At 51.5% G+C, this 13,233-nt stretch overlaps 1 protein-coding gene across 1 annotated transcript in view; it reads right to left on the reverse strand.

The window, feature by feature from the left end:
- The window catches only part of SAG (S-antigen visual arrestin), a 41,074-nt gene that overhangs the window by 9,680 nt on the left and 18,161 nt on the right, over window positions 1-13,233 (reverse strand). Inside the window, exons 7-12 of the mRNA XM_010353142.2 lie at window positions 12,046-12,122; window positions 10,643-10,778; window positions 9,692-9,776; window positions 7,502-7,574; window positions 4,137-4,274; window positions 190-267 (exon numbers count right to left, since the gene is read on the reverse strand). Of these exons, the coding sequence (XP_010351444.1) occupies window positions 190-267; window positions 4,137-4,274; window positions 7,502-7,574; window positions 9,692-9,776; window positions 10,643-10,778; window positions 12,046-12,122 (587 nt within the window). The remainder of the gene's footprint in view (window positions 1-189; window positions 268-4,136; window positions 4,275-7,501; window positions 7,575-9,691; window positions 9,777-10,642; window positions 10,779-12,045; window positions 12,123-13,233) is intronic.

The following is a 13,233-nucleotide window of genomic DNA, read 5'->3' on the forward strand; positions in this document are numbered from 1 at the left end:
CCTGACATTTTATCAGACAGAAGCATGGTACTAGACAAACAGAATATCTCCCAAGCTCTACTTAGTAATCCTTGGTAGAAGCTGTGGGCCTTTCCTTGCTTTCTGTCTCCCAGTCATTCAGGAAAGGAACAGTTCAGACCATCTAAGACCAGGACAGAGCAGCCCGAGGGTTGGTGCCGGGACACTTACCCTGACACTGTGAGCTTCACCTTGATCTGGTAAGACACGAGGATCCCCAGCACGGTCCGGTCTATGCCCTCTTTAATGCTGCCCAAACAGAAAGGAAAAGGAGAAGGATGATGGAGAGCAGAGGAGGGTGAAGAGCAGATGGGCAACCTTTCCATTCCGGGCAGGCAGGCCGTCATGGAGGTTCTCCAGGGACTGGTAAACTCACTGAGCTGCCAAAGTCCTAGAAGTTCGCGTACTTGGGGAGTGGGTGTGGGGACTCCTTGCAGGGCACTGGAGGAATTCCTGCATCTTCTCCTCTAGAAGTTCCCAGAGGGCAGAGTGTGCATCCCCCTTCTCTGTGCTTGACCTCTACAGCTGCGCATCCCCCGGTCATCCACCTCAGCTCCTCCCTTCTACCACCTGCCAAAACTGCCATCTCTGCAGGTCCCCAAGTCCTCCTGCAGGCTTTGCCTGCCTGGATTATCTCAGCAACTCATCTCCCACATGCCAGGCCCCTTCTCTGAGCTCTGTGGCCACCTGCAGGTTCTGCCTCAGAAGCAGCCCGCAGGCTGCCCTGGCCTGTCTTTACTACTTCATCCCCAGCTGTGTCCCAGCGCCCCCTGCGCCAGACGTGCCAACACAACCCTGCACCAGAATGACCCCTCCTTCTCTCCTGACTTCCAAGATATCCAGCTGTGTGTCCCCGGCACCCAACATCAGACCTGGCACCAAGTGAGACCTGTCAATATTTAAGTGAATGTGCAGGATGTGCAAGACCCTCAGATGTGTCCCCAAAGACAGTGCAATGTGACATTCCTTGACAGAAATGTCATTCCAGATCCCACTAATATGTACTGAAGTCCCACTGTCTGGCAGGCACTGTGCTGGGCATTTCATCACCTATGCTTATCACGTGGGATCCAACGCGGAAGACATGAGTACTCCAGGATATCCAATAACAGGAATTAAGTTATGAAAAAAGTCATGAAATGCTAGCAAACATCATGTAAATAATGATAGAAAACAAGCCCAGAAACCTGAAGGTTACAGGCAGAAGGCAGGGGAGGGTGGAATAGCTCTGGAAAGAGCGTTGGGGAGGCGGCCAGCAGGTGCTGGGCCTGGAAGAAGACGTCAGCTCGGGAACCTCTGAGGGGAAGTGTCTCAGGCACGTGTTTCCAGGACCACAGTGCTCCCCAGAGAGCTCATTGGTGTCTGGAGCTCCTTTAAAAGGGGACAGAATAGCCAGACATGGTGGCTCACACCTTTAGTTCCAGCACTTTGGGAGACCGAGGCGGGCAGATCGCTTGAGTTCAGGAAGTTCAAGACTAGCCTGGACAACATGGTGAAACCCCATCTCTACTGAAAGTACAAAATTAGCCAGGCGTGGTGGTGGGAGCCTCTAATCCCAGCTGCTCAGGAGGCTGAGCCAGGAGAACCTCTTGAACCCGGGAGGTGGAGGTTGCAGTGAGCCAAGATTGCGCTACTGCACTCCAACCTGGGTGACAGAGTGAGACTTTGGTTGAAAAAAAAATAAAAATAATTTTTTTTTTTGAGACAGAGTCTCGCTCTGTCGCCCAGGCTGGAGTGCAATGGCCAGATCTCAGCTCACTGCAAGCTCCGCCTCCCGGGTTTACGCCATTCTCCTGCCTCAGCCTCCCGAGTAGCTGGGACTACAGGCACCCGCCACCTTGCCCGGCTAGTTTTTTGTATTTTTTAGTAGAGACAGGGTTTCACCGTGTTAGCCAGGATGGTCTCGATCTCCTGACCTCGTGATCCGCCCGTCTCGGCCTCCCAAAGTGCTGGGATTACAGGCTTGAGCCACCGCGCCCGGCCAAAAATAATTTTTAAAAAGAGGGCAGAATATCTTTATCTGGACTTGCGGAGTATGGCCAAGTACCTGGTGAAGAGAAGATGCCTCCAAAGGGAAAAAAAGGGGGTACGAGCTTGAGATTCTCCCCCTTTGCTGGGATTGACTTTTTTTTTTTTTTTTTAGATAGGGTCTCATTTTGTTACCCAGGCTGGAGTGCAATGGCATGATCATAGGTCACTGTAACCTCGACCTCCTGGGCTCAAGCAATCCTCTCATCTCAGCCTCTCAAATAGCTGGGACTACAGGCATGTGCCACCATGCCCAGCTAATGTTTTAATTTTTGTGGATATGGGGTTTCGCCATGTTGCCCAGACTGGTCATCAACTCCTGGGCTCAAGCGATTCGCCCACCTTGGCCTTCTAAAGTGCTGGGATTACAGGTGTGAGCTACTGCCCCCAGCTGGGATTAACTACCTTGCACTGAATGGGGCCGAGCAGCTGCTGAACAGAACGTGCTCTGCCACCTGCCTGAGAACGCCCTGCAAACTTTGTTCCCTGGCATCTTCCCGGATGGGCAGGTCTGCTGTAGAGTGTACTTTGCTCTGCTATTAACTGATTCAGTGACCTTTCATTCTGGCTCAACCTCAATTTCTTTATCCATAAAATGCATATAAATATACCTTCCTCATGGAGGTGTGGAGAGTCATAAATTTTTTTTGTTTTGTTTTGTTGTTGTTGTTTTTGTTGTTTTTTCTGAGATGGAGTCTCGCTCTGTCAACAGGCTAGAATGCAATGGCGTGATCTCGGCTCACCACAACCTCCACCTCCCAGGTTCAAGCGATTCTCCTATCTCAGCCTCCCGAGTAGCTGGGATTACAGGCACCCGCTACCAGGCCCAGCTAATATTTGTATTTTTAGTAGAGACAGGGTTTCACCATGTTGGCCAGGATGGTCTCCAACTCCTGACCTTAGGTGATCCGCCTGCCTCAGCCTCCCAAAGTGCTGGGATTACAGGTGTGAGCCACCACGCCCTGCCGAGTCATACATGTTTAGAAACTAGTCCACACACCACAAAACATTCCCACGGTGCAGTGAGCTGTCATTGTTCATCTCATGATTCCTACGCCCTTGAATACATTGATCTAGGCTCTCAGTTTCCCTGATATTCTCTCCTGGAGCTTCACGAATGTGCTTTAGAATCTAACACAGTCACTTGGCCAATTATCCTCAGAAAATCCTTTGACTTCCACCTGCTTTCTGCCAGTTATTCACTGTTCCCCACTCTCGGTGTCTGAGAGTGTGAGCTACTGAGCGTCGGGGTCTTGGGGTCAAACAATCCAGTCTCCCGGCCATTGGCATCACCTTGGAGGTGGCCTACTGGGGCCACAGAGCATCACATCACATCACATGGGGAGGTGGCAGTGAGTGGTCCCTGAGCCTGGGTTTTGGTTTCAACCCAAAACTATGAGAGTTCACCAACAGACACACTCCTGGGAAGGGAAGAGCAAAAGCATGGCTCGGAAGGACAGCGGATGCTAACTTGGGAACTTCACTGTACAGTCTTTGCTAGATCTGCTGCCCAAATTCAGCCAGTGGTCCTTTGAGTCAGGGTTAGCAGATCAGTACCTAATTTCATTTAAATTTAATAGACATCTAAAGTCATTAGGACCTCCTGTTCTTCGCAATTCCTGATGGAAATGGATGAATGAATGAATACAGCCAAGAGCATCACTCAGTTTACATGCTTAGGGCACTACACTAGCCAGTGATGCTTCTAAAAACAGTAGCTGACATTCCTGGAGCACTCACTGTATGTCAGGCCCCACGCTTTACATGGACTGTCTCACTGAATCCTTATAGCCACTTTACAGACAGGAAAACTGAGGTTCTCAGAGAACTCAAGACATTTTCCCAGGGTCAGCAACAGAGCTGGGATTAGCACACAGCTGTCTCCATGGCCCACAGGCATAACCCCCACATCACACACATCACACCAGGGGTGAGAGTGCGATCCTTGTTTGGGTCCCTAGGTATGCTACACACGCCAGGCCACCATGCTGCATGTGCGTGCCTGCGAGCCTAGCAGGGTGATGTGAAGGGGAGCAGACCAGCACCAGCTCGCCCTGCCGTGGCCTATTCCCTGAGCCTCAAGGACTCACATGGTGCTGGAGGCAAGGTTCGTGTCCTCATGCTTGATTTTCCCGTCCAGGGCAATGCCTCTCCTTTCTCGATTGTTAGCCAGCAAGGGCAGCAGCGTCAGCGTCTTGGTCAAAGTGCTGTTTGGCGGCACTTTTTCTCTAGAGGAAGAAGAACAGAGGAGATTTATAACCATAAAAGCTGCCATGGGCCTATTTGACATTAGGCATTTTCCAGGATCCATATCCCCTGATGGACCTCCTGAGAAGATGGGTTCAGGTGCCTGGGAACTTGCCTTACGAAAAGCAGAACAGTGCTTGTGAAATCTCAGGGTGGGCTGGCAGTACAAGGAGGATATTTCTTCAAGCAACTCAGCCTATTCTGAATTGCTGAATTTCTAGAATGTTCTATGGAGTTAATGAGACCAACTGGCTTGAGAATCAGAGACCACAGTTTCCTCCTGAGACTGTGAACCACACGGTGGCCTGCAGAACCTTCTGGTTAGCGTCAGCAACGAGCCCAGGCCAGAAAGGCTCTTATCACCAAAAACTGTCGCTATAAGGGGGTCACAGTGTGACTGTGTGGTAAGTTGTCTAGAGGGGCAACACAGGGACCCACAGTTTGTGGATCACACAGACGGACTGGCTTGGGTCCAAACAGCACATGCTCTTTCTTTACTGGATCTTCTTCCACATCAGTCCGGGTACAGATTTCTCAACATCTGACAGATGGCGGGGACCCTGTGCCAACGGGCGGGTCTGGGATCAAGCTGGGGACACAGCAGTGTGTGTTTCTCCAGGCAGACACATGGCAGCATGGCCAGGATCACGAAGCAGCCTCTGCGACTGGGGAGTTGGCTCCTCCGCTCACGTGCGTGCTGTGTGCCAGACCTGGTGCTAAGGCCTGTCCCCAAAAATTCTCACCTTACCCTCATCATCCCCATACCAAGCAGGTGCTCCCAAAATCCCCATTTTCCAGACGGGAAGTGTGCTCACGGTCACGTGGCTGCACACTGTCTGACGGCAGAGCCCATTCGTGCCGGCAGCACACCCTCCCTCCTGTGCCTAGCCAGAAGAAGGCGGGGTGTGGCCAGCATCAGGACCATTCTAAGGCTGTCCTGAGACAGCTGGAAGTCTGAACTGCCTATCTGGGAAAGGACGTCCTTTCCCTAATCAAGTTTCCCTGGATAGGTAAAAGCAGCTCTTCCCTATCCTGCCTCCAATGTCTACAGGATGCTCTTTCTGGAAATCTGCCAGAGCCCAAGGTGGCCCACATCTCACCATCTGGGTCCTGGTAGAACCTCTCTTCATGAGCATAATTTGGGCATTGAAAAAAGCAGAAACAGCATTGTAAAGATAGCTGGAATAGGAAGAGGGCCCTTGGGGTTGGGCTCAGAGGATGGACTTTCTGTGTGTGTGCAGAGCTTGCCAAAGGACTATGTCTAGGCCCTGGGGCCACTCCTCAGAGCTTCAGGATGTGGGTTTGGATGGTGGGGAGCAGCTTGGGAGTCAGGTCTGACCTGGTTCTGTGCAAGCCTGCCCACCAAAGCCCCAGAAGCCACAGGGCTCTGGGACGATGGCTCCTGCTCTGCAGCTTTCTGAGTGACCTCTAGCCTGAGACTCATCAGCACGGTCTAGTCCAGCTCCCAGGCTCCTCCAGCCTTTGGGGGACTTGGGGATGCTTTCCAGTTTCCTGAGAATCTTTGACCCAAAATGCACCCAACACTTTGAAAGAGGGCCAGGTGATGGAATACGTATTAGGGGAAAACTGGGCCAGGACCCTTTGCTCCCATGTTGCTGAGCACATGTGGAAAGGTGAACCAGGGCCAAGACCCCCAGGACACAGGGATGTGTGAGGATCCCCTAAAGGCAGAACAGAGCCCAGGCTTGGCAGAAAGGAGGCAATAAGAGGTGGTTCTTTCCTGTCTCCCTCCCTTGTAGACCTGAAGGTTGAATCTGTTTTGAGTAACAGTAATAGTTTCTCCTAAAGTTGCCTTTTAAATATTACCGTATAGGCTGGGTGCGGTAGCTCACACCTGTAATTCCAGCACTTTGGGAGGCTGAGGCAGGTAGATCACCTGAGGTCAGCAGTTTGAGACCAGCCTGGCCAACAGGTGAAACCCTGTCTCTACTAAAAATACAAAATCAGCCAGGCACGGTGGCTCACGCCTGTAATCTCAGCACTTTGGGAGGCCGAGGTGGGCAGATACCTGAGGTCAGGGGTTCGAGACTAACATGGTGAAACTCCGTTTCTACTAAAAATACAAAAAGTTAGCCGGGGGTGGTAGTGTGCACCTGTAATCCCAGCTACTCAGGAGGTAGAGGCAGGAGAATTGCTTTAACCTGGGAGGCAGAGGTTGCAGTGAGCCAAGATCGCACTATTGCACTCCAGCCTGGGCAACAAGAGCAAAACTCTGTCTCAAAAAAAAAAAAAAAAAAAAAAATTAGCTAGGTGTGGTGGCGGGCACCTGTAATCCCAGTTACTTGGGAGACTGAGGCAGGAGAATGGCTTGAACCTGGAAGGTGGAGGTTGCAGTGAGCCGAGATCTCACCACTGCACTCCAGCCTGGGCAATGGAGTGAGACTCCATCTCAAAAAAATATATCTATTACCTTATATTATCTTAAGGAATCAGTTTGTCTTTCATTACTCCCCTACCCTAACCTTCCTCTAACCCTGCTAATATTTTTTACATACAATGGTGCTTAGAACATGCCAGCGAGGCAAAGAGTTAAGACCTGGCCAAGCTATTCTCTTGTGGGGCTGGAGGTGGGGGATCATCGCTCTCCACTCCAAGCTGTGTGTTAAATGAATCTATTGACTCTGTGGCACACGGCAAAGCTGGGCAGGTCTCTCAGGCCAGCATAAAGGAACCATGGCAGGATTCTCATTTGTTTTTGATTCTAACAAAGGGGAAAAGTCATTCACAACAACCGGCTAAGAATGGATATATTATAATCCAGCTGTCACTGGTATTACGATTTTCAATTGAGATCAAAAGATAGGGAATCCTAGCCTGGGCTGACAGTTCATTTGACCATCTTCTGGGAGGCGGAAATAGTATCAAACTCCTAACAATTCATTCCAAGGATGAACAGAAAAAGCCAGTTGATCCCATGGTGATATTTCTGTCTTTATGTCTCTCCTCTGCATCATTCTTTGGCTAGGATTAATCCTCAGAACTCCTGTAAGATGGGCACAGAGGGGTGTGGTAGATGCAGAGATAAGATGCTAACTTTCTGTGCAGCCCTCGAAGGGAGAAAGAGGAAGGAAGTGGAAGGCTTGCGAGCTAGCTGAACATTCTAGTTCCCTCTTCAGCAATAACTGGTGAGAAACTTGACACAGAAGGCTGAGACGCCCAGGAAATGGAAACCCCACCAGCTACTCACTGCGCTTCCTCCATAGCCACAGGCTTGACGTAATAATCACTCGAGTAGAGAACCACATTGGCCACCTGTTCCACTGTAAGAGGAAGACAGGAGTCAGGTGGTCAGCACTGGTCCCCCCACACATGCATGTTCCCTGCGGCCTCCTGGGGTGCACGCTGGTCTCTCCTCTCTGATGATGGTTTCCTTCCACTTCCCAGGCTTGGCTTTCTCAGCCCTCAGCTTCAAGGCTGTGGTTTTGAAGTTCTGTCTCCAGGTCATTTCTGGTCACCCACAACCTGCTCTGTATCAACTCCCACCCATGGCCCAGTGCCTACAACTCCCAGGCTGCAGCTCCTGGGAGACCCCTCCTTTCCCATGCTTAGCCCCATCTAACATCCTCCATCTTATTTCATGAACATTGTCCTTCCTGTCCTCCAAGAGACTAGCTAGTGGCAGCACAGGACTGGTTGGTGGGTGGAACGTGGTGGATAGGAAGGTGGGCCTGGAGCCAGGCTGTTTGGGTGCCAATCTTGGCTTAGCCACTAACTGTGGAGTGAATTATTTAGCTATTCTAAGCCTCAGTTTCCCCATCCATAAAATGGGAAACTTCATCTAACTCATAGGGACGTTGTGATGATTAAAAAGATGACTTTTAATCACCTTTAAAATTAAGTTTGAGGATTTAAAAAAAAAAATAAAGGCAGGGTCTCCCTATATTGCCCAGACTGGTCTTGAACTCCTGGGCTCAAGGGATCCTCCCACCTTGGCCTCCCCAAATGCTGGGATTACAGGTGTGAGCCACCACACCCAGCCAAAGTTTGAGGATAAAGAAACAATTTGTGCAAGGCATGCAGCACAGTGCCCAGTCTATAAAAAGCAATTAAGATTTTGTTTTAAAAAATTTAACAGCTATCTGGGTGCAGTGGCTCCTGCTGGTAATCCCAGCACTTTGGGAGGCCAAGGCGGGCGGATCACCTTAGGTCAGGGGTTTGAGACCAGCCTGGTCAACATGGTGAAACCCCCCTCTTTACTGAAAATACAAAACTAGCTGGGCAAAATTGGTGCACGCTTGTAATCCCAGCTACTTGGGAGGCTGAGGCAGGAGAATGGCTTGATCCAGGTGGTGGAGGTTGCAGTGAGCCGAGATCACACCACTGCACTCCAGCCTGGGCAACAGAGGGAGACTCTGTCAAAAAAAGAAAGAAAGAAGGAAGGAAGGGAGGGAGGGAGGGAGGGAGGGAGGGGAGGGAGGGAGAGAGGGAGGAAGGGGAGGGAGGGAGGGAGGAAGGGGTGGGAGGGAGGAAAGAAGGAAGGAAAAGAAAAGTCTAGAATTCCTTAGCCTGCACACATCAGAATTTCTGACCCTCATCTGTGATGACTCACAGGGAAAAGTGGTATATGACACTTAGGGCCACTGCTCACCCTGGCTTTTCTGGGATAGCCCATTTTAGGACTGGAAGTTCCACATCCTCAGTCCTGGGCCACCTGGGATAGTTAGTCACCCCAAGATGTATAAGTCTCATTTTGTCTTGGTCATCAAATGTTTGAGTTAAAAACTGAACTTAGAGGTTACCCTCACAGGTGATTCCATCATGTCTTTCTCATAAAAGAGCCACACTAAGACCAACATATATGACCCCCTGTGCTTTGATGCCCTTTGAGCTTAGTTAATGTGTGGGAACAGCAGGCAAAGGCACCTCCCCTGTAGGATATGGCAAGGTCAGCCATGACATGATGGCCATTTGAGCCGAGACAGTCACACTTCAACATTTACAAAGCGCTTCCACATGGGACCTCTCCTTAGAGCCACACAAAGCCTGGGAAGGCAGACAAGGAGCCCCTGCTGCGGATGCTGGGATCACAGAGCCCACAGCAGGAGTCCACAAATGAGGCCTCACCCATGACCCTGTGCTGCACCTGTCAGCAATGCTGAGCACTGTGGGGCCCCTCCAGGAAGGCATGACCATGGAAAGAGACCACTTGTCAGGAATTTTGTTCCAAGACAAAAGCCCACCATAAGTGGGCAGGAAGTTGACTGAGATGACTTGTAAGGCCTTTCTCCCTCCACAGTCCTCCTGCCTATGACGGCAGAGACAAGTAGCCAGTTCCAAGGACCCAGAAGGGCCTTGTCAGACCAGAGAAGGGACCCCTCAGGAAACAGGATCAGAAACTCTAGAAGACTGCCCTCTACTTTTGGGAAGAAGGTCCTACCGAATGCTTTAATTTTCTTCACGGTCTTCTCTGTGTTATTGGTGACAGTCACGGTCACAGGGATGGGTTCCCCATGGAAATAGATCTGGAAAAGTCAGCAGACAGGTCAGAAGAAGAGAACAGATGCGGTGGTGTCTTTAATCTCACAGCTTTCTAGATTCATCTCCATCCCTTTCCCTAGATTAAAAGCAGCAGAATGTAAGGAAGATGAAGTGATAGCAATACGTTTCTTCTAAGGAAGGGCCTGAAACACATTCCACCCACCTGTGGGAAGCTAGGGAGGGGAATGGAGTTCCGGTCATCGCATGGAGGAGGCCAGGGGTCAGGAGGTTATGGGGGCAGGATGAGTGAAGTGAAAGGAAACCACTGGGAAAGCCAAGTGCTGGCATCCCACCCAGCAGAGCCCGTGTCACCCAGCCCCTGGGCACACCCACACACGTGTATGCACACACAGTGCACACACGGCTGACTGCTGACCGGAGGAACCAGAGGCAGCCTCGGCCAGCAGCTTTCACCTTTTCCCAACATGACACCCCTAAGAGATGACATCACAGGTGACACTGCCATCCCATATGGTTTCTGCAAAACTTAAATTTCACAGGCAGTGAAGAATTTGTGATATCACAGCTATTGATGCTCCATGGTGAACAAGGCCCATGGAGGTGGAGAGGGCAAGGATTGCTGGGGGGCAGGTATGTGGAAAGCAGCGCCCCTTCCTTCCCCAGTCCCTCGGGACAGCCAGTAGGATGGAAACCCTTCACTAAGGACCACGCTGACCAGCTCCAGGCTGTGAAAACAGGCCAATCACCTATGCATGTTGGTGCTTTATCCTAAAAACAAGCTTCCTTGCAAGGCACCCGTGTAGACAGGGGCTGGGGCTGGTGAAGAGGGGGTGTGGGGCCTGCCCCCAGGCCTGCTGCCCTGTGGGTAGTAGCGATGGGAGGTGGTTACCTCTTTGCTGAGAGAGACCGCAAGGTGCAGGGGCTTGTCAGACATGAAGAACTGCCAGGCCGCCTCAGCTCGGGGCTGGGGACCCATCCCAAGTGGGGCATGCTGTACTTTCCGGATCAGTAACCGCACGGAGCTCCTGCGGGGAACAGCCACAGACAAGCCAGGCATTGGCACCCAGGCCGCTTCAGGGAGGCCTCTGTTCTCTCCCAGCCATCACACGGGGATTCTCCAGGAACACGCCCCATGGAGACAGGGTGGACGGAAAGAGGGCAAGGACACTGGTCAGAGCCTGAGGCAGCCCTGACGGTGGGAGAGCCTGGGGGTCTGGTTTCTGCTTCCTTCCCTGGGGGCAAAGCTGTGGGGCCAGGCAACGTCCCACGGGCCAAGCTTAGCCTCTTAGGCTCCATGGGCTCCCGGCTCTGCCTCCTCTCAGAGAGGCTGGGGTGTGAGGTCATCAAGGACCTCCTGGAATAGCTGCCATATACATGCAAGCTCCATGACTGCAGCTCACTCTGCTGCGCCTCCAGAGATGTGTACACGGGGCAGGAGGAGACAGGGTGAAGGGCCAGGCGGAAACCTTGTTTAGGTAAAAAAAGAAAACAGCACGTGGGCGGGAGAATGGGAGGGATGGAACGGTAGACTTAATGGTTGTAGAGTTCCTGCTCAGGCAATGAGAAAGTTTTGAGTATAGACAGCAGTGATGGCTACACAACATTCGGAATGTCCTTAAGCCACTGAATGGTACATTTAAAAGTGGTTAAAATGGGCCGAACACAGTGGCTCATGCCTGTAATCCCAGCACTTTGGGAGGCCAAGGCAGGCGGATCACTTGAGGTCAGGAGATCGAGACCAGCCTGGCCAACATGATGAAACCCCGTCTCTACTAAAAATACAAAAAAAAAAAATTAGCCATGTGTGGTGGCGGGCACCTATAATCCCAGTTACAGGAGAGGCTGAGGCAGAAGAGTCACTTGAACCTGGGAGGTGGAGGTTGCAGTGAGCCAAGGTCACACTGCACTCCAGCCTGGGCGACAGAGCGAGGCTCTATTTCCAAAAACAAAATAAAATAAAATACAAAAGTGGTTAAAATGGCAAACTTCATGTTGTGTATATTTTACCACAAAAAAACAAACAAACAAACAAACCAAAAACCTAAAGAAAGGAGAAACCTGGGAGTTTTAGGGGCTTATGTGAGCCCTGAAGGTTGCTAACATCCCTGTCATTTTCTTGTATTTTTTTTTTTCCCAAAAATGATCAACCTTTGACCTCCATCCCACATGCAGATGGTACCCCAGCTGTGCCAGCCCTGTGGGAAGAGTTCTGTCCCACAGAGACAAGGTGAGGCCATCTCTCCTCTCCACCCCCACGCAGACCCCTCACCTATTCCACAACCACGCTCTTACTTCTTGGGAATTTTGTCCTCTTCGTCATCGGCGCTGTCTGTGGCGAATGCTTTGACTTCAAAGTCAACCCCACAGGACTGTTGGGAAGAGAGAGCAGACAGGCAGCGATCAGCGCCTCCCGCCCTGGGTGCCGGGCCAGAGGGCCACACCTCACGTAGGGCACGTGACGTGGCACTCTCTCTTTTTGTCTTGGCCGTGTCCTATTCGGGGTTGCACCATTTAGGGATTTGGAAGCATACTAAGAGTGAAACAGTGACAGTAGCACAAGGAGTGTGCCATGGGCCCAAAGCCCTCAGAGGGAGGGGATCCGCCTGCCCCATGAGCCCTCCTGTGCTGTGGAGAGTCACTCGCATCCTCGCTGTCCTTGCCTCCCGCCACCTTGCACACTTAGGTGTCCCCAACTGTGACCCCGCGCATGTTATTGACTTCCACTGCCTACAGCAGGGGCCAGAGGTACAGGCACTCACAGGGCCAGAGCTGGGGTCCAGGAATGTCCTGATACAGTATGAAACCCTGACCCCCATGGTCACCTGCTGTTCAGCGGCAGCCTCATGTGGCCAGGCAGCAAGGCACCCAGTGCTGGCAGCTCGATTTTTTTTTTTGGAGACGGAGTCTCACTCTGTTGCCCAGGCTGGAGTGCAGTGGTGTGATCTTGGCTCACCACAACCGCTGCCTCCCGGGTTCAAACGATTCTCTTGCCTTGGCCTCCAGAGTAGCTGGGATTACAGGCATGCGCCACCATGTGCGGCTGATGTTTGTATTTTTAGTAGAGTTGGGGTTTCACTATGTTGGCTGGTCTCAAATTCCTGACCTCGTGATCTGCCTGCCTCGGCCTCCCAAAGTGCTGGGATTATAGGTGTGAGCCATTGCGCCCAGCCAGCTCAATTTTTTAAAAAGAAACTCCACGTGGAATTTGGAGTGAAATCTCCTAGTTTTTAAATTAAATAAAAAGACTTTTAAGCATTGTGTGGGTTGAATGAACACATCTGCCAGTGACCGTCCCCCAATTCCCAGTGTGTGAAGTCCCTGGCCCCCAGTGCAAACCCTCTGTAATCTCCCTCATCTCTGCACGTTCACAGGTGTTGGGGAGCCAGAGGAGGGCACCAGCCTGCCCTCCACTACTGCCTGGAGGGGAAAGGAGAGCTGACAAAAATTACAGGAAGTCAGTTCTGTCCATGGTGACATATG

The sequence above is a fragment of the Rhinopithecus roxellana genome, chromosome 14, assembly GCF_007565055.1.
Source record: "Rhinopithecus roxellana isolate Shanxi Qingling chromosome 14, ASM756505v1, whole genome shotgun sequence".
NCBI lineage: Eukaryota > Metazoa > Chordata > Mammalia > Primates > Cercopithecidae > Rhinopithecus > Rhinopithecus roxellana.